This window comes from Microcaecilia unicolor, chromosome 12, assembly GCF_901765095.1.
Source record: "Microcaecilia unicolor chromosome 12, aMicUni1.1, whole genome shotgun sequence".
NCBI classification, from domain to species: Eukaryota; Metazoa; Chordata; class Amphibia; order Gymnophiona; family Siphonopidae; genus Microcaecilia; species Microcaecilia unicolor.
This window is the reverse complement of record NC_044042.1, coordinates 31,068,522-31,090,250: the sequence shown is the minus strand read 5'-3', so window position 1 is coordinate 31,090,250 and position 21,729 is coordinate 31,068,522. Positions and strand designations below refer to the sequence as shown.

At 46.7% G+C, this 21,729-nt stretch overlaps 1 protein-coding gene across 1 annotated transcript in view; it reads left to right on the top strand.

Annotated features, from left to right (window-relative positions):
* The window catches only part of MCAM (melanoma cell adhesion molecule), a 71,612-nt gene that overhangs the window by 19,156 nt on the left and 30,727 nt on the right, over positions 1–21,729 (top strand). Inside the window, exons 2-5 of the mRNA XM_030221256.1 lie at positions 2,341–2,468; positions 5,195–5,402; positions 18,684–18,754; positions 21,465–21,552. Coding sequence (XP_030077116.1) covers positions 2,341–2,468; positions 5,195–5,402; positions 18,684–18,754; positions 21,465–21,552 — 495 coding nt within the window. The remainder of the gene's footprint in view (positions 1–2,340; positions 2,469–5,194; positions 5,403–18,683; positions 18,755–21,464; positions 21,553–21,729) is intronic.

Here is a 21,729-nt window from a genome sequence, read left to right as displayed (position 1 = left end):
CTGCCTTGTTAGAGCCTCAGAGCAGGAGTCCTTGTTCTAGAACTTCTGTGGAAAAGGGTTGTTTCTTGAGCACGATAATATACCTTTCGATATATGATTGTCTCTCTGCTATCTCCCCTGTCATGCTTCTCCTCTGAGGAAATCATCTTTATATCATCTCACAGGAATTCTGGTACATACCTCACGTTATTTTGATAGCCATTTACTCTATTCTAGATGTTCAGCCTCCAGAATTGGACACAATGCTCCAGATGAGGCCTCATTCATGACCTCTACAATGGTATACATGCTTTCATTTTTCTGCTACTTGTGCCTTTCCCTATATACACCTCCAGTTCTGACTATCACTTTGATGTACTGTTTTTTGAAATCATTGGATATGATCATCCCAAAATCTCTTTCCTGTAATCTTCAATAACTCATGCCTCAGTTTGAACTGCTCACTCAGATTGTTGTCAGACTCTGTATATTTTAATGCTGAAGCTTAGCTGTCAGGAAATTGAACACTCTCATTCTCTCTGCTCCCTCAAGCAGTTCGTTTAGTAAGGAGGTTTAATTGACAGGAAACGGCATCGTATGACAAGGCTGAAGCCGTAGCTGCCATCTTGATACACTCAAAACAAAGCAAACTCGGTCAACTCCAATCTACACACGGTTGGTCCTTATTTCTAATAACAGTTTGTTATTGTTTTAGGTGACTCAATATGGCAGCAAGCTCCGCCTACTGGCTAGATAATGAGCCAAGCACGCTCCCACCATCTCCTGTCAATGAAACCTCCTTGCTCTATGCTGCAGAGCTTAGCACCATCCACAAAAAGACAAACTTTCCATTGTTACCCCTTTGGAATATCAGTGACAAAGATATTGATCAGAACCGGCTCTAGAATCAGTTACTGAGGTGCTCCACTTGTCACCTTTCTTCAGAGCTAACTCCATTTATCACTGTGCTTTGTCTGTCTACTGCCTTGCCCCATCCTTGACCATCTTTAAATCTAGATTGAAAGCCCACCTCTTTAACATTGCTTTTGACTCATAACCACTTATATCCACTCGCCTCCACCTACCCTCCTCTCCTCTTTCCTCTACACATTAATTGATTTGTTTGCTTTATTTTTTGTCTACTAGATTGTAAGCTCTTTGAGCAGGGACTGTCTTTCTTCTATGTTTGTGCAGTGCTGCGTATGCTTTGTAGCGCTATAGAAATGCTAAATAGTTGTAGTAGTAGTAGTAGTAGCTGTGGGGCATTCTCTCTCATTGTGGGACCCTTGCAGAAAGTCTCGCAGTAAAGCAGCTTGATGTCTGGGCATATGGACACTACTGTGAGCGTAATACTGTGCCATGCAGAAAACTAATGGCATGCAAAATTTATGAGTGGAAAACTTGCGGCTAATGGGAGTGGGAGGGTGTGCTGTACACATGCGCATAAGAGTTTTGCGGTAAGCACAGGTTTTGTACGAACGTCCAAACAAAAACCAAAAGTGTCGGTGCACACCGGTGCTTGTTCTTCTGCACCTAAAAGTGAGCCTCACAAAAATTGCTTGTATATAAAGTTTTTGTAAGGCTCACATTTAGGCACAGGAGAATGGGCGTCCATGTGTGCTTTCACTTTCAGTTTTGTTTAGACATGTGTACATGTCTGCTACCTTCCGTCTCGTCTGCCTTTGAAACTTGCAGGAATTTCTGCTTATAAAACATGAGAAAACTGACAGATAAATCTGAAAAACTGGCATGACTTGAAATCCTTTCCACAAAACTTTCTACGCTGCCCTGGACCCGGCGAAAAGATTCTTGCATTGTGCACGCGTCAAAAGCTGTCTGGATTGAGCAGAATTCTCTCTGGCTTACAAATACACGGACTTCTTGAATGAGCTCATTACCATGTGTTTTAATCAGTGCATATTTTCTAGTGAAAAAGGTGCCGGTACTCAAATGGCAGGCCACCCTTCAGGGGTGGGAGTGATCACTGAGGGACCCACCCCACAATAGCTAGGCCCCTGCAACCAGTAACAGAACCTATGATGTGTAGAGCCTGAGCTCTTTCATTAAAACTTGGAGACCATGAGTCAATTTTAGCAGACAATGGAAAAGGTGCCGGTACTCAGTACCCCCAAGTACCCCCTCAAAAAAAGCCCTGATTTTAATACAACCTGCGGCCATGAGCTCAAGCCCTGTCTGCATTCTGTGCCCAATAATGTGGACGCACGGCACACCTGGCAGCAAACAAGTGGTCAGGATTGCAGTACCTTTTTGCATGGCTCCCGGGGTGAGGTGTACTGCTCAGATATCCTATTTGTCTCTGTGTTCTGCTTTTAACCTTTTTTATTCTCGTTCCCTTCTCAGTGGTGACTGATAGAGTGGAAGTTTTGCTGCCTGATGTGGTGGAAGTGAGAAAAGGTGACAATGCCAGTATCAAATGTTCCTTCAGCATCCCTGGACAGTCCAACTATACCTATCTGCGCTGGCTCTATGTAAGTCACTTACCTGCATTGACTCTACAAGCTTCAGGGGCCTGGGCTCAGGAGTCACTTGCCTAGGTCTGAGCCCAGGAACTAATGTACCTTATCTGTGTGTAGAGATTAAGAGATTAATCTGTCTTGGCAGTATGTAAGGGTTGAGGGCCAGGTCTCTGGGACTGACCTGCTCTGTTTCTATAAGGATATGGAGTTAAGGCCCAGGGACTGACAAGTTCTGGTAGTATTTTTAGAATCAGAACCTAGGCTCTAGGATGATGTCCCCAAATGTATGTGATGATTACAGATGTGGGCTTAGGACTGACTTCTGGTGGCTGTGTAGAGGCTGTAAGATGGAGTCTAGGATGCTGCGTGGCAAGGGGCAGGGGTGGACTGACCATTCGGGCAACCGGGCAGTGCTCGAGGGCCCAGAGGCTTAAGGGGGCTCAGAGGCTATGCCCAGATGCCTGGTGCGCCGCTGGTGATTTAGTGGCCTCAGCGGGGGGGGGGGGGGGGGGGGCATGTTGTTTCCTGCCCGGCCCACTGGGCTACCGCTATTCCCCCCCCCCCCCCCGCACCGTACACTACTATATTTTTAAAATATCAGCCAAGACTGTCGAGACCTGCGACACTACCATGGGAAGTCTCGGCCGCCATTTTGAAAATATGGCTTCTCCGGCATGCAGGGAATAGTGGCAGCGCAGTGGGCAGGAAAGAATATGCCCCCTTCCCCTGTAGAGACCACCAGACTACCAGGACCCCTCAGGTAGGATCAGGGCATCGGCTGCGGCGGCAGGGGGTTGCCGGGCAACGGCCGGGCAGGGGGCCCAGACCTCCCTCAGCCTGCCCATGGCAGGGGGGAAGAGAGAGAGAGAGAGAAAGAGGAGATTCTGCATGGCAGAGGGAGGGATAGAGAGAGAGAGACAGATCAGAGCCTGGGGGAGCTTGACTGAAATTTGTTCAGCTTAAGGGGACTTGGCTTGAAGAAGCTGAGAAACACTGGTGTAGATCCTACTCTACTGCTAGTGAAACTATGATCCTGGAGTTCCAGAGGAGTAGGCCTTGTTTGCAGAAAAACAACATAGGCTAGTGGCACCCTATAGAATAATGCTTAATCCTCCTTCAACCCCACCCCCTTTCCCCCGGGAGCATGGAGCTGTGAGATGCTTTGGTGATGTGGGAGGAGACTGGCTGAGTTGGGTTCGGATTCTCCTTCAGTTTTTGAGTCTTGGATTTAATTACTTTTAGTGTTATGTTTTTTTTTAATTGATTATATTTTCTGCCCCCTCCCCCCCCCCCACCCCCGATATTCAAAAGCATTTAACCTGCCAGGATCGATTATAGCCATCTGTCTGTGAATTTTCAGCAGGACATGACTGGCCACGACCCGCTGAAAATTTGCGACTAGCGGATATCTGGTTACATTGCCTGATATAACCGGCTATCTGCTGATTTTCAGCGAAATTTGGTGGCCATATTTGGCCACGTGAGTACCTGGAATATCTTCGGCCAGTTCAAACTTAATCGGTTAGCACTATCGGCTTGGCTAGTTAAGTGTGAACCAGTCCAAAATTAATCCAGATATTCAGTGCCGGTCACTGGAAACGGCCTGGCATTGAATATTTGGGCTCAGCGCTGACCGCGAGAGTTAGCTGGGCTAACTCCCGTGGTCTGAATATCGGGCCCTGTGTGTTTTTTCTGTAAACCACCTAGAAGATTGTCTTTAGATAGGCAAGTTTACTGAAGCATGAGTTTTTTCAAGAACAAGTGCACTGTAGAAAGCTCATACCTCAATAATTGTTTAGTCTGTAAGGCACCACCAGCCTCTGTCCTGTTTGCTTCTGGGTTGTTTGAGTTGTGGCCAGTGGTGTGATCATGAAACAAAAATGTGTGCTTGGAGACACACAGCTCATTTTTGAATCTAAGCCACACTAGTCACCAGCTTATCTGCAAGGGTTTGCCCCATGACATATATGGATTTGTAGTTGTAAATTTCTCACAGAAAACTAGGACTGCAAGTCCAACAGTGATAAACTCAGATCTGTCTTGGACTGACTCATGGCCTGGTGTCAGCATTCAATAACCTTCTAAGGTCCCCTGCAGTGTCTGCTGCCACCTGTGGGCAGGAAGGTATAACAGTATTATTTGTCTCCCTGAGAGGTTTACAGCCAGGGGTGGACTGACCATTCGGGCAACCGGGCAGTGCCCGAGGGCCCAGAGGCTCTGCCTGGATGCCCCGCACGCCGCTGGTGATCTAGTGACCTCAGTGGGGGGAACATGTTCTTTCCTGCCCAGCCCGCTGGGCTGCCACTATTTTCCCCGCCTGGCACCGCTGTATTTTCAAAATGGCGGCCGAGACATCCTGCGGAAGTCTCACGAGACTGTCGAGACCTGCGAGACTACCATGGAAAGTCTCGGCCGCCATTTTGAAAACACAGCAGCACCGGCAGGTGGGGGAATAGCAGCAGCACAGTGGGCAGGAAGGAACATGCCCCCCCCCCCCCCCATAGAGGTCACCAGACCACTAGGACCCCTCAGGTAGGATCGGGGCGTCTGCTGTGGCGGCAGAGCCAGCAGAAGGGGTGTCGGGCAGCGGCCGGGTAGGAGGCCCAGACCACACTCAGTCTGCTCCTGTTTACAGCTCAGGAGGGCAAGGGGAACAGAGTGGTTCTAGCCATCCCCTCAATCCCTCCAGCCTTACCAATTCAGGAGTACACTTTACTTTACTCTGTTCATTTTCTCAGGAGAAGAATGGTCGCACCAACATTTACTATGTGGGACAAGATGGACAATATGCCTATGACACAGAGTATAAAGACCGGATCCACATGGCAGATAACTTCACGTTGTTTATCAGTGAGGTGACGCTACAGGACGAGAGGACGTTCGTGTGCCAGATTGGAGCTGGACCAGCTGTATTTGGAGAAAATCGGACTGAACTGCGAGTATACAGTAAGGGAGACAGCAGTACCAAGCAAGCACTCTGCTTATCAGCCTCCCTGACATCCACATACTCCCTGTGAGCAAATGCCACACTCCACTAACCACCCCAAAACCTCACCACACCCAGTGAGCAAACACTAGACTCCATAACCGTCCCAAACCTCCACATGAGTTTTCCATATCACAGAATTCTTGGGAGCAGTCTATAAGGGTCCTCCTGCCTCTGTCATTTTTCAGTAGCAGAGGGGGACTGTCTCACTGTTGATGAGGAACACCAATGAAAAAGAGAGAAATTGGGCATAGACCCACTTGTATTTGTACCACAACAAAAGAATTTTGGTCTATAAAAAAAAATGTTTTCACACCGCAGTGCACAAATGCTAAACACAATTGTACTAACCTTTTTAAAAATTTTCAATTTTTCAAATGTAACAAAATACAAAAAAGGAAAATATCACTAAAAAAAATGCCCAAACTTAATTAAAAAAAAAAAAAAAGAGTGAAAAGCCAACTCACTAGAATCAAGCAAAGCAACGGAATGATGAGGAGAAAAAAAAAGACCTCAGATGACCGGTGTCAGTCGAATGTCTCCATATCAAGGTATCATAACGTTCGAACCACAGTTCACAGCTTCCGTCTTTGGTCTAAAAAACCCCCAGCCAAAACCGTTTGACTGAAATTTTATATGAATACATTTTTTTATATGAAAAAAGTTTTTATCATTGAATAAAATTATGGCATGGTCAATTTTCTTTATCATGCACAACTTCCATAGGAAACATGTTATCAATAGAAATCAAACAAAATAAAACATGGAAAAGAAAATAAGATGATACCTTTTTTATTGGACATTCTCACTGTGAAGTCACTGGTACAGTGTCCTGGTCCTGTAAAATGCTGACCAACAGGGGTGGGAGCCCTACTGGCACCAGTATTGTTCATGTGATGTCTATGTAAATTGAATCTTGTCTTAGACATCACATGAACAATACTGGTGCCAGTAGGGCTCCCACCCCTGTTGGTCAGCATTTTACAGGACCAGGACACTGTACCAGTGACTTCACAGTGAGAATCCTGAAAGGCAACTTTAAAACCATACAAGAACACCTTTGAAGTCAGAATGATTGAATATTTTAACACCCAACAGAAAGGACTTAACAAGGATCTGGGGTTCCTTGCCCATTATAAACCATAAAGCTGTATGTCTCTGTTGATCACCCTCCCCTCACCTATCCACACCCATCCTGTTAGAATATCAATGATATGCTTTGATGTCCCATGCATACCTCCTACCCACCCCCATCCTCCCACCCTGTCAGACTGTCATAGTAATGCTTGAATGTTTTCACTTATATACACTGTCAGCTAGCACATTTGCTTATTTCCGATCTGATGAAGAAGGGCAACCTTCGAAAGCTAATCAAGAAATGTATTAAGTTATGTCCAATAAAAATGGTATCATCTTATTTTCTTTTCCATGTTTTATTTTGTTTGATTTCCATTGATAACCTTAAGAGTGGACTAACATGGCTACCACACTCCTCTACTTAAGATAGGAAACATGAAAATATGTTGCTAGACAGCTAAACTTAGCTTTGAGGCAATCATTCCGTTGCTTTGCTTGATTCTAGTGAGTTGGTAATTTTTCAAATATTAATAATTTAATAATTGGAGAAAAAGGACGTCAGACACCCTTTATGACACTGTAAATACAGCGTTATAACGGGTTTTAAAGTTTTAAAAATATGCTGTGAAAAAGTATGAAGAAATTTGAAATATGGCAGCATTTGAGACAGTATTTGAATTAACAAACATGAAGAGGGTAACTACATTGCAGTTGTCCACGGATTCTTACACGCTGCAATGAAATATTGAGTGCAAGTACCCCTGAAGAAGCTTGATAAATGAAATGTAAAGGTCTCCGTTGGGTTTGAGGTAAGTATTTTCTTACAATTTTTGGTCACTTTTTGTTTGATTGAATTTTGCAATGTTTTAACAATGGAGTTTTTTGGGACCTAACAATGACAGTACTTTATTGAACCCCCATAAGAATGCTGTATTTACAATGTCATAAAGGGTGTCTGGGTCCATTTTCTCCTTTTATTAAAAGGTTCTTTTACAAAGGTACGGGAAAAAGTGACTAGCTTGCCCTTGTCCCACACACTAAGACCATTTTCTACCACAGCAGTAAAATGGCCGATTTCCCATTTTTTTTTAAATTAAAGGGCCCTTTACTAAGCCGCATAGGCATGTGTGCGCGTCCTACACACGTCAATTTTGAACTACCGCTTGGCTACCGCATGGCCTGAGCGGTTATTTCATTTTTTATGCTCATCCACTAAGCAAGCTGGAAAATTTGTGGCGTTCGGCGCTAACCAGGCAGTAATCAGCATTGTACGCACGTAGACCAAATGGGTCTCGGGCCCAAAAATGAAGCGCACCAATTTTTATTTTGCCGCACGTCCATTTTTGGCCCCCCAAAAAAGACCTTTTTTGCAGGTGCGCTGAAAAGTGGACACACTGCGCTGAAAAATGGGCCTGCGTGTGTCCAATACACATGTCTACACTAGCACAGGCCATTTTTCGGCAAACCTTAGTAAAAGGATCCCTAAAGCCATGCGCTAATATTGCCATTAGCACGCGGCCATTAAAACAAACTAGCGTGCAAGCACTTAACACCTATTTTCTAGGCAGTAAGGGCTTACGAGGAAATCATACACCAGAGGTGGACTGATCATACGTGCAACTGGGCAATGCCTGAGGGCCCAGAGGCTCTCTCCCCCTCACCCCCACAAAGTACAGCCCCCCCCCCCAGTCCCATCTTAAAAGGCCTTGGTGGTCTAGTGGCCTCTTTGGGGGCAGGAAAGATCCCCACTCTTTCCTGCCCAGTGCCGCTACTCTGCCCAGCACTGCTACATTTTCAAAATGGCTGCTGAGATTGCCGAGACCCATGAGGCTACCACAGGATGTCTCGGCATCCGTTTTTAAAACACGGCAGCGTTGGGCAGAGCAGCGGCAGTGGGCAGGAAAGAGTGGAGATCTTCCTACCCCCAAAGAGGCCATTAGACCACCAGGGTCCTTCAAGGTAGGAGTGGGGAGGGCGCACTAGTGTGTGGGGACTGCATCAGTGTGCAAATGGGGGGCCCAGAGCACTGACAGTCCACCCGTGGCATGCCCACTCTCTGCCCCGACAAGTCCCCTCTGCCATAAAAATGAAAATATTTTTTAGCGCGTGGTTTGCAAGTGCTAATCTCAGATTTACCACAGGACCTCCCACGGTATGCCCTTTTAAACTGTGGTAAGCGCACACTAATGCTTACAGCAGCTTAGTAAAAGAACCCCTAAATTATTTAAGTATTTAATTATTAGTAACATTGTACACTGGAGTGTAAAAATATTTTTTTGATAAACCCGATTCTTTTGTTGTGATCACTGATACTGAGGAAACACCAGAAAGAAAATATATGAATATTGAAAATGTATTAGTTCTGCTGAGCACCTGTTACTAGGTGTGTTCTTGTGGATGATGTGGGCTGTTTTAGAACCGGAGGTGCAGGTGGCTTTCTATCAGGGTTGTGCTGCTTTTTTATATAGTCTTGGGTTATTGATAGACCCCAGACTTCACTGCCATAGAAATGAATTGGTAAATGTTGTTATCAGTTAATTTTAGTGATAATTTTTACTGGGGGTGGAAACTGGCTAAGTGTTTCTTGGACTGCCAGTCAGGGCCGCCGAGAGGGAGGGGGGCAGGGGGGACTAGATTCCCCGGGCCCGGGCCTCCAAGGGGGGCCTGGCGCTGCAGTCCCCGGTCTCACTCGCCCGCCCTCGGCTCCGTCGACAGCCCCTCTCCAGCTGCCACCAGGCCCCCTGCATTCAAATTGATTCGGCAGTGCCTCACCTCCGTGTGAAAGCGCAGCGGCAGATTGCCTCTCTTTGGGCCTTCCCTCCCTGTGTCCCGCCCTTGTCTGATGTAACTTCCTGTTTCCGCGAGGACGGGACACAAGGAGGGAAGGCCTGAAGGGAGGCGATCTGCTGCTGCACTTTCACATGGAGGTGAGGCGCTGCCGAATCGATTTGAATGCAGGGGCCCGGTGGCGGATGGAGGGGGGCGGGTGGAGACTGGGGACTGCGGCGCTGGCGGCCTGAGTAGCGATTGGGGGGGGCGGCGGCCTCGGGGGTGGCAGCGGGGCCCCGGGTGCGGCCTTGCCCCGGGCCCGGCACAGTCTCTCGGTGGCCCTGCTGCCAGTAGTGGCTTTGTCTTTATAGCCATCTTCAAACTCACAGAAATGCTTACTCTCAGACCATTAGAAGCACAGAGATGAAGGGTGTACAACTCTGGTTATTTAGGTCAAAGTTGAGTTTGCAGTGAAGTTTGTTAGTCTCTAGAAAATATAACTTTTTTTTCTTTTCTAGATTCACCTAGAAGGCCCATAATTTGCAGTAGGCTATTTATTTTAGCTTTGCTTGATTTTAATTTATATATTGATTCTTTGAACTGCGATGTACCTTAATGGGAAAGTGGTCTAGAAGTTTGACAAATAAATACAGGGGTCCTTTTACTAAGCCGCGGTAAAAAGTGGCCTGCGATAGTGTAGGCGCATGTATTGGGCGCGAGGCGGTCCAGTTTTTACCGTGTCTGCAAAAAAAGGGCTTTTTTTTTAATGGGACGGGAAAAGGGCATGCAGTAAAACTGAAACAGGCACGCGTCCAAAACCGGCCTGAGCCCTTAACGCCACCCATTGATCTAGCGGTAAGGGCTCACGCACTACACATTCGGTGACCGGTTGGCACGTGCCAAATGCCGATTGTGGCGCACGTGGGAGTAAATAAATAAATCATCCAGGTGTTACGGGCGCGCTCCAAATATAAAATTACCGCCAGTGGAGCGTGGTAGCCTGGTCTCGCTTAGCGTGCGCTGCACATGCAAAGCACCTAATACCCCTTTGTAAAAGGACCCCGCAATAAATAAGCTTGGGTTATTTTCTGAGAGAGGGGATAAGATGATGAGAGAGTCTGTATTTGAACTTGGGGTTATTTGGTTTCAGTTGTGGGGTGGTGGGTCTCTCCAGCTGTGTGGAGAGAGACCATGCATGCAGATGTTCTAGTTTAGGATGGATTCTGCATCCTTGTCTGCCTTCTCACTGTTGCCTGAAGCCCTCTGTGTGTAGGATATTTATCTGTACCTTACTGCTGATGAATAAATGAACAGATTTGTGTGATAGGTTTCCCCCCAGCCCCCGCCCCCGTCCCTCACACATACCTGTTTCCACTTTGCAGTGATTTTGAGATTGAATCCAGGGTGTCAAATAGAATCACTGTTTTCTTTTTCTTTTTTTTAAGTCAGTAAAATATACAAATATTTCCCCTGCATGTTTGTACTGTAAGGTCAGTGGTTCAGTGAGTAGCCCAGTCTGTCTTCTGTGCAGGCTTTTGTTGTTCATTATGAACAGTAATAGTCTTCTTTTGAGGACATTATAGAGCAGTTTCTTGATCTTGCCATTGGTTATGAATTAGTGCTGGAAAAGTCCCAGGGCAGAGGTGCCAGGCCACTTAGGTACCTAAAATTTAGTGTTTCATGCCTGCCACATTGGATCGACAGTAGAACAGCTTCAGTTAGGCCTAATGTGGAGGGGCTACTGCTGTTGCAATGGCAACAGGCCCAGGCCTGGTATGGAGGGGAACTGTCAGGCCTAGTATGCAGAAACTGCCGTGACTATACAGAGAAACCATTGTGGCCAGGACTAAGGCTAACATGGAGAGGTTTAGGTGGGCATGTAGAGATGCCACTTCAATTGGATTTATTTATTTATTGTATTTGTACCCCACATTATCCCACCTTTTTGCAGGCTCAATGTGGCTTACAGAGTGGTGTTGTGAATCAGTCATTACATGTTCTTATGTACATTACATGATCTTATATACTGTCACTAACAATTTGAGGTATGAGGTGATTTAGGTGGAGTTGTGTAAGTTAGTGTCATATGGGAGGTGTTTTTGATGTATTTGTGTATGGAATGATTTAGATCCTGAAGGGTTTTATTTGTAAGCTTTATTGAAGAGATGTGTCTTCAAGGATTTGCGAAAGCTGGGTAGGTTGTCCATGGATTTCAGGGCCATAGGTAGTGCGTTCCAAAACTGTGTGCTTTTGTACGCAAAGGTAGTAGCATAGGCCTGTTTGTATTTCATTCCTTTGCAGCTGGGGAAGTTCAGATTAAGGAATTTGCGGGCCGATCTTTTGGCGTTTCTGGGCGGTAGGTCCACTAGGTTTAGCATATATAAAGGTGCCTCTGCATGAATGATTTTGTGTACAGTTGTGCAGATCTTGAACTCGATTCGTTCCTGAAGAGGCCCGTGGCACTGCACTGCAAAACAAAACGCGATATTGATGTCACGGTCATTAAGTGCTCTTTTGTTAAATGTCACCTGCCACGGGAAAATCATTTCAGATATTCAGTGGCAGTATCCGGATGGTGGCTGCTACTGAATATCCAGATAGAGCAGTGAAGTGGTGGCACTATCTGGATAGCACTTAGGATAGTTATCCGGTTGAAAATTGCCACTATCTGGATAACTTGACTGTCCTGGCACTAAATAACGACTAAGAGGGAGAAAGAGATCAATCAACAATAAAACTCAAAATACTCTTTCAATTAGATAAGCACTAAGTACCTTAAATATCACAAAATGTCCACAGGAGTGCAAAAATATAAATTCAAAGGAAAAAAAAGCCTCAGAACCCTTTTCCTCCAGTTCCACTACGGAAGAAATAAGGGTGAGATTACTTCACTGACATAAAAAAAAAAATCCCTTGAACATCAATTTGTTAAAGCTCCTAGCAGACTACCTTTAGAGGATCAATGAATGAAAAGTGACAAAAAGTAGATTTTACAAACTTAAGCTGCTTCAAACATACACTGACGGCAGCCAAAGTTTCACCAGTAGAGCTGTGTCAAGGTGCTAAAAGTGTGACACAGCTCTACTGGTGAAACTTTGGCCACTGTCGGTGTGTGTTTGAAGCAGTTTAAGGGCCCTGTTTACTAAGCCGCGTTATAGGCACGTTAACATTTTTAACACGCGTTGACCATGTACGCACGTTACTGTGTATGCACTTACAATATCCCTGTAGGCGCCTACACGGTTAGGGTTACCATATGTCCGGATTTACCCGGACATGTCCTCTTTTTGAGGAGATGTCCGGGCAACCGGGCGGGTTTTGCCAATTTGCCCGTTTGTCCGGATTTCTGGACAAACGGGCAGGCTGGAGGGTGGGCCATCCTATAGGACGGCCCGCCCACCAGCCTGCCCATTTGTCCAGAAATCCAGACAAACGGGCAGATTGCTAGCCTCCCCTCCCCTTACTTACTACTGCCCTGGTGGTCTAGTGACCTCTTCCGCCTTCGGGGCAGGAAAGAGCCCCCTCTTTCCTACCCGGAGCGCTGCCCTGCATGCAAAATGGCCGCCGAGAGTTGAAGTGACCTCGCGAGACTTCAACTCTCTGTGGCCATTTTGAATCGGCGCCGAGATCACAAACAGGAAGGATGCATGCAGGGCAGCGCTCCGGGCAGGAAAGAGGGGGCTCTTTCCTAGGGTTACCATATGGCTCCAGAAAAAGGAGGACGGATTGAGCCAGCCGGGTTTTACTTCTATTGCTTTCCATTGAAAGCAATAGAAGTAAAACCTGGCTGTCTCAATTACTTCCATTGAAAGCAATTGCTTTCCATTGAAAGCAATGGAAGTAAAACCCAGCTGGCTCAATCCGTCCTCCTTTTTCTGGAGCCATATGGTAACCCTACAGTCTTTCCTGCCCCGAAGAGGTCACTAGACCACCAGGGCAGTAGTAAGATAAGGGGAAGGGGGGAGGGGGAGTGATGGGGTGTGTGACAGAGGGGAGGGGAAAATGTGACGGGGCGGAGCGAGGGCGTGAAAGGGGGGCGGGGCATGTGGCCTCCTTTTTGGGGAACAAAATATGGTAACCCTATACACGGTTAGCACATGCGCTAATTGGAGGCACATTAAAAACGCTAACGCGCCTTAGTAAACAGGGCCCTAAGTTTGTAAAATCAACATTTGTCACTTTTCATTCATTTATCCTCTAAAGCTAATCTATTGGGAGCTTTAACAAATTGATATTCAAGGACTTTTTTATACCAGTGAAATAATCTTACTCTTATTTATTCCTGCCATTATTCCTTTCGTAGTGAAAGTGGAGGAAAAGGCTTTTTTCCCCTTGAATATATATTTTTTACTCCAGCGGACATTTTGTGATATTTAAAGTAATTACTAACATAGTAACATAGTAAGTGTTTATCTAATTGAAAGAATTTTTTGAGTTTTATTGTTGAACTCTGAATTGTGCCAAGTCGGTCTGTAAAGATATTCAGCGTCACTTTCTGGAGAGTGCTGCTAAATATCTCTCTCTATGGCATTTATGCTGGATAAGTGCTTTTAAATATTGGCCCCAAAGTTTGTAAAAGACATGCTTTGTTTGTTTGTTCATTCATTTGGTTTCCACCCCCTGTTGGCTTCAAACTGGTTATTTTAATTTCTTTTCTCTCAGCTGTTCTCCTAGTCACCGCATCTCAAAAAAGATATAGTGGAATTAGAAAAGGTACACAGAAGGGTGATGAAAATGATAAAGGGGATGGGACGACTTCCCTATTAGGAAAAACTAGAGTGGCTAGGTCTCTTCAGCTTGGAGAAGAGACGGCTGAGGGGAGATATGATAGAGTTGTATATAAAATATGGAGTGTAATAGGTAGATGTGAATCACTTGTTTACTCTTTTCAAAAATACTAGGACTAGAGGGCACGCAATGAAGCTACAAAGTAGTAAATTTAAAATGAATTAGAGAAAATATTTATTGACTCAATGAGTAATTAAACTCTGGAATTCGTTGCCAGAGAATGTGGTAAAAGTAGTTAGCTTAGCGGGGTTTAAAAAGGGTTTGGATAGAATTTTGTGGAGCCAGGTCAAGATGGCGGCGCTAACGGTTGTGTGAGCGCTGAGTTCCTGAGTCTAAGGAGAGTTGTGGGGCCAACAGAAGCGCTTACTCCGTCTCTTTTTGTTCGAGATGGGGAAGAGAAAGGGGAAAACTCAGGCTCCTACCTCCAAGGCCTCGACGTCAACCCCAGTCTCGCGGCAGGCACCTCTTGAAAGCTTCGGAATCAGCACTCTGGGCACTCGGATCTCTACCTCGACAGGCTCGACCCCGCAGGGGCCTGAGCGCAGCGCTGAGGGAGCGACGTTGAGTCCTCCCGATTTCACCCCCCCCCCCCCCACAGCCCGGAAGTAAGTTGACGCTGGTGATACCACAGCAGCTCGAGTGCATGTCTCCTGTGGATGGAGGATCTCTCAGCGTTTCTATCCCGGTGAACGGAGCAACTATGCAGGGTCAGTCTCAGGCTGCTGCACCTATTTCCCGAGGACTACCTCCTGGAGAGAGTGGAGAGTTGGTAAGACCAATGCGGGTGACAATGGAAGCATTGTGGGATGCAATCCAGCAGGTGAACAAAACGTTACTACAGATGAATGTTTCTATGACAGGCGAAATTAAGGAATTAAAGCAGACTTCTCAAAATTTGTCTATAGAAGTTCAGGAACATAAACAAAAACTTGGGGGCATTGAAGAAGTTAAACAATTGAAGGACTTAACGGTGACTATGATAAAGGATAAAGAAATTCAAGAGAGAAAAATAGAATATTTGGAGAACAACGGAAGGAGGAATAATCTCAGGTTTTTGAGGTTTCCTAAATCTACCTTAATCTCAGCCACTGATATGTTAAAAAAATATTTTAACGAAATATTGGGGATACCTATGGAGGCTTGTCCTCCTATCACGAGGACTCAATACATTTCAGGAACTGAGAAAGGGGAAAATCAACTACAGAATCCTCCCGATTTAAATCTTACTGAGTTTCTGGAAACCTCTTTGGAGATAGTCACAGAGAGAACTACGTTGATTGTGTCCTTCGCTTTTGAACTGGATAGAAATAACATCCTAAGACTTTACTTTTGCCATTTAAATGATGTATTCTGGGGGCAAAAAATTCAAATTTTTCCAGATTTGGCAAGAAGCACTCAAAGAAGAAGGAAGGAATTTCTATCTTATAAAACCAGAGTGACTAATTTGGGTGCAACTTTCCTGCTAAAGTTTCCTTGTAAATGCTTCATAACGTATGATGCAAATAATTATATATATTTTTTCCCCTTTAAAATTATTACAATTCATATCATCTAAGGAAACAGTTAGATCGCCTGTTGCTTTGCCTCCCTAATTTAAGCACTGTTAAGTTGGCTGTAGAAATTCGAGCAGCCCCTTCCGTTAACTATTAATTATTTTGTTTGTTGATTGTAATATTTCCTAGTATCTTGATCCTATTATTGGGGACAAATGTAAATCTAGTGTGTTATACTTTAACCATCTGGTTGTAAGTATTGTTTTTTTCTCTTTGCCTTTAAAGTTAATTCTGATATTTCCAAGTCTATGTATATGGATGTATAAGTTTATTATTAATAAATAAATGAATATAAAAAAAAAGGTTTGGATAATATCCTAAGGGGTCCTTTTACAAAGATGCGCTGAAAAATGGCCTGCGCTGGTGTAGATGAGTGTATTGGACGCACACAGGTCCATTTTTCAGTGTGCCTGCAAAAAAGGCCTTTTTTGGCCAAAAATGGACGGGCAGCAAAATAAAAATTGGCACGTGTCCATTTTGGGTCTGAGACCTTACCGCCACCTATTGACCTAGTAGTAAAGTTTCACGTGTTAATTGGGCGGTAACGGTCTATGCGACGTCAGGAGTCAGGACTCACAGAAACAGATCAGCAGACGCGCCAGAGACCGGCGCTGAAGAAGACTTCAGCTGGCGGGGGTTGGGGCCCCCCACCAGCAATGGTACCTGGCGGTGGCGGCAACAGGGAAGGGTTGGCGACTGGAGGGGGGGGGGGGGTCGAAAGTGGCGGGGGAGGTGCGGCAGCCGAGGGGGGGGGGTCGGCAGCAGGCTAAACCCGTGCCTCTCCCCACCTCAGGCTCTGGACCCCCCTCCCGCTGAGGTCTGGCTACGCCCCTGCTTCATGGTCCTTCGGTGTGTCCCAGTATGGCAGTGCTTATGCTTTTGTTCCCTGGACCTAGGCACCTCTACAGTCTGTTGCTCGCTTGCTTTCCTTTCCTCAGAACCCTATTTTATGCCCCATTCTCTGGTGTCTGTCTCCAAGCACCAGAGCATCTGTTCCCCCTTTACAGGAGTTCACGGGTTCATCTCACACACAGCTGGTGTATGTTTATGCTTTTCATATGTTTGTTTAAATATGGGTTCTTGTATGTATTTATATCACTTAATATTCCACACATTAGCATAGGCAGCACAGTGGTTTACACTAAAAATAAAGTACATTAAAAAAGTAGAGGGTTCAAGGAAAAAGAAGACCTAGGGCCAGTGGCGTAGCCAGACAGCCAGTTTTGGGTGGGCCTGAGCCCAAAGTGGGTGGGCACAAACTTTTCTCTGCTCCGCCCTCCCTCCACCCCTATGCCTACCATTTCTCCCCCTCCCCACCTATCCCCTCTGTATGCAGCGTGTCCCTCCCCTCCACCTCATACACAGCCAAGACTTCTCCCTTCCTCACCCCTCTACCCCTTTGCTGCATCTCTCCCTTTTTCCCCGTGCATCTCCCTCACCCACCAACCAAGCCTCATCTTTCCATCTTCCCTCCCCCCTGTGCAGCATCTTTCTTTCCATCTTCCCTTCCCCCTGTGCAGCTGCTGTGTCCCCCGTCTTCCCTCCCCCATGCGACATCTTTCCCCCATCATCCCTCCCCCCCGTGCAGCTGCAGCATCTCACCCTCCTTGCAGGCCCGCCCAGCAACAGTGTTCCTGACGGCGATTCTACTCGCAGGCTCCGCTCGCAGTCGCAGCGATTCCCACACGCTGCCTGCCGGCTGCCACTCAACAATCTCCTTGCGCTACTAAGTGCTTGCTAACCTGGAAGTCTCTCCTGCAGAGGAGAGACTTCCGGGTTAGCGCTTAGTAGCGCAAGGAGATTGAGTGGCAGCCGGCACTGGCAGGCAGCGTGTGGGAATCGCTGCGACTGCGAGCGGAACCTGTGACTGGAATCGCCGTCAGGAACTTTGCTGCTGGGCGGGCCTGACCTGAAATTGGGTGGGCCCAGGCCCACCCAGGCCCGCCCGTGGCTACGCCCCTGCCTAGGGCCCTGTTTACTAAGCTACGCTAAAATTAGCGCATGCTAAACACTAGAGCCGCAGATATGTTCCTATGGGCGACCAAGGACCCTCTTTACTAAGCCATGCTGTAGGCGCACTAATGCTAGAGACACCCATATATTCGTATGGGTGTCTCTAGTGTTAGCGCTTGCTAATTTTTAGCACGTGCTAAAAAAACGCTAGAGCTCCTTAGTAAACAAGGCCCTTAGCATTTAGCACATGCTCATCCTTTTTGTTCTCGTAGTAAAAAATGCTTTCCTCCCTTCCCGTCTTTGTCCTCCCCGCATGTCTCGCCCACAGGATCCTACAGCCAGCAATGACCTTCCTTCTGTTGCATCCCGCCCTCTCTACGGCAACTTCCTGTTTAGAGAGGGCGGGAGCCGGGACGCGACAGAAGAAAGCCTCGGTGGTGTGCAGTGGGGTACAGTAGGTTTTTGGTGGGTTTTGGAGGGCTCACCGTACAATATAAATGGGTAATGGTGAGATGTGTACCTGGGAGCATTTATTTGAAGTCCAGTGCAATGCCCCCTAGGGTGCCACATTGCTCTCCTGGGATTTCTGGTTTCTGTGTTGCACCTGCTACCAAACAGGAGCAAAATCCATGGTTTTGTCTGTAGCTACGATGTGCACACTGGTGCGTTTTTTTTTTTTTTTTTTAAAGAGAAACCCCTTTCCCTAAATGGGTTTGACATTATAAACAGTGAAAGTTGTGTTATGTACATCTCATGTTGCTTTTGTGTACTTTGCATGTATTTGTATTAGTACATATTGCCTGTATGTACATGTACATTGTTAATATGTGTCTTGTAACAGGTTAGCCTAATGAGAGCGTACTTTGAGTGTTGAGGGTTTGCAGCTGAGAGGTTTTGAGTTCAAATTTCAAGCTCCCATTTGAAAAAGGAGGTGGAGCATCGCAGAGTGCCTGGCGAGTGTAAAATTGTCACAGTGTATTTGTATGAACGTTTCCTCTGTACATATGTAGACACATTTCTTGTATCTTTGTGTGTTTGTACAGGTGAGTATGTTGTGTGCACGTCACATGACTTTTTCATGGGCTAGTGTTATTTTTCCAGAGTCTCCGGATCCTCCTGATATTACAGTCAATGATGTTGGAATTCTTGTGACAGATGAAGCGACCCCTGAGGTAATAATGAATTGTTTTATATATACAGAAAATTAATAAAACATTGTGAACTAAATATTTTTTTAAGCAGTAGAAGAAGATGCTTGAGTGAGAAGGAGAAGTGTGGGGATCCTTTAAACTTCTGGCAGTCACAGGGGATCCCTTATGCACACGGGGGAGGGGGCATGGGAGATCCTTCATGCTTCTGAAAGGAGACAAGACTCAGGGATCTCTTACATTGCTGAGAGTATGAGGTATGTTGTGTAGCTAAGCTGAGAGATAGCAGTGCACTTTGCAGTACAGAGGTTGATAGGAAGTGGATACCTCACTGAGGGATACCGTGTGCTGTAGGGAAGGTTAACCATGATACAGAGGTGGGAGATAGAATAACTCATGCTCAAGGGAGGGAGGGAGAAAATGATGTACCACATGCTGCAGAATGAAGGGCAGCACAGTTAGCATGAACCCTCACTTGCTCTTGGGCTTGAAGGCATTCACATCATAGGCTGGCAAGAGGAGTTATAAGCCAGAGAGTCTAGGACAGTGATGGCGAACCTTTCAGAGACCGAGTGCCCAACAGCAACCCAAAAATCTAACAGTGCTAACAGGGCAATTTAACCTGAATAACAGAACTTTAAAAGCATTTGGCATGCTTTTGAATAATTAATGTGATTTTTGCTGTTGCATGCATGCTGATAACTTGCCTAACCTTGGCTCATATTTTCCTCGCTCCCCTGCCATCCCCTCCATCCACCTACCCATGTCCAGCAACCCTCCTCTCCCCTCCCCTCCATCCACCCATGTCCAGCAACTCTCCTCTCCCCTGCACTCCATCCATCCACCCATGTCCAGCAACTCTCCTCTCCCCTGCCCCCCTCCATCCATCCATACCCAGCGATTCTCTTCTCTCCCTTGCCCCCCTCCATCCATCCATACCCAGCAATTCTCGTCTCCCCTGTCCCCCTCCATCCATCCATACCCAGCGATTCTCTTCTCTCCCCTGCCCCCCTCCATCCATCCATACCCAGCAATTCTCTTGTCTCCCCTGCCCCCCCATCCATCCATACCCAGCGATTCTCTTCTCTCCCCTGCCCCCCCTCCATCCATCCATACCTAGCGATTCTCTTCTCTCCCCTGCCCTCCCCTCCCGCTCCCATCCATGCCCTGCATGTAAATCTTTTTTATTACCTCCGTTGAAGCGGCCGCGTCTTTGAAAGCCCTGCCCGTCTCTAGCCTTCTCAGCGTGAGTTCTTTCCCTCAGAGTCAGTCCCGCCCTCACGGACATGATGTCAGAAGGCAAGACTGACTCTGAGGGAACGAGCTCACGCTGGGAAGGCTAGAGACGGGCAGGGCTTTCAAAGATGCGGCCGCTTCGACGGAGGTAATCAGCGCCGGTGGGGAGGACATGCGAGGGGATGTTGGGTGGACAGGCCTGGAGGGAAAGTGACTGGGCCTGGGCCTGTCCAGGCCCACCCATGGCTACGCCCCTGGGCCGCGACAGTGCGTGTGCCAACAGAGAGGGCTCTGCGTGCCCTCTCTGGCACGCGTGCCATAGGTTTGCCATCACTGGTCTAGGAGGTAGGAAGCAGGATGTGGGGGGGGGGGAGTTAGGAGGAGAAAGAGAATTAAGATAGGATGAGGAGGGGATAACAACAAGGGAGAGAGAGAAGCAGGTAAGGAATAGTGAGGTAAGAAAAAAAACAACTGGTGAGAAGCATAAAATTAAAAAACATGACGGGGGAGGGGGGGAAAGAGGAAGAAGAGAATTAGAAAGATGAAAAAGAGATCTTTCAGGAAGCGGAAGAGAGAGAAAATGTAGAAATAAATGCATGCTAAAGGGAAATGCATAGACAACTTAAAATATTAAACCTAAAAAAAAAAAAAATAACAAAAAACAGAGGGCAAGGAGAAGCCAGGAGAGAGAAGCAGAGAGAAAAGGCTTTGGAGGAGAGTGACAGAAGCCAAAGAAAGAGAGGTTGAGAAGGGAGCAGATATCAAGAGAAAGGCACTGGGATATGGGGTGGGGAGAAGGATTTAATTCCTGGGTGCAGAGAGAGGGAACCACAAAGAAGCAGAGTTAAGACATAGGTCTGGGAGAACAGGAGAGGCTGAGAGCAAATCCTGGACTCTTCTCCACCACTTTTCTAGATACAAGTTGGCACCGCTCCCCAATACACATTTCAGTACCGCATCAGGTTTCACTCCAGCCAGAGGAGAGTTCCGAGGGGTAGGGCAGAATTAAGACCTAAACAAACTAGGCATGTGCCTAGGTCCAAATGTTCAGGAGGAGCCCTCTCAGATGTGCCAGTTCAATGACTCCCAAGGCAGACTTTTGCCCTGGTAAGTCAGCTGCTTGCAGAGGTCTGGTTATTCTCCTCATCCACCTCCCCCCCACCTCTCACCAGTGCACTGTCCTCCAGCTGGCATTAGACTGAGCAGGGCTTCTTACTTGCTGTTTCTTCCTCTGCAGTCAGAAAGAATCACAAGGGACCTCACCTCCTTTGGGGATTTTAAAATGTATATCACAGTGGAGGGTCCTAAGCACCTGTTTGCCTAGGGACCACCAAAGGGTTAATTCTGCCTTGGCTGGGGTGGAGGCAGGAGGTGCCTTGTGCTATGGGATGCTAGGAAGTGTAATACCTTCAGCTAGAAAGCTGATAGGAAGCAAGAGCTGTGTTTTATGAAGGTAATTTGAAGGTCTGAGAAACTATCATCTCATTACTTTTTTCAGATTGCCAAATGCAAGAGTAAGAATGGACACCCTGCTCCAAATATCACCTGGTACAAGAACAAGTACTCCATGCACCAGGACAGAGATGGTGTGTGTCTCAGCGTGTGTTTGGGGGGGGGAGGGGGCGGTGGATAACCTGCTCCAGGTATCACTGGGTACAAGGGAAGAGCTCTGTGCCTCGGGCAGAGGTGATGCTTATCCCTGGGGAGAGACTGCGGGGGGGGGGGGGGGGGGGTAACTGGAAGAATGTGATGGAAATATCCCT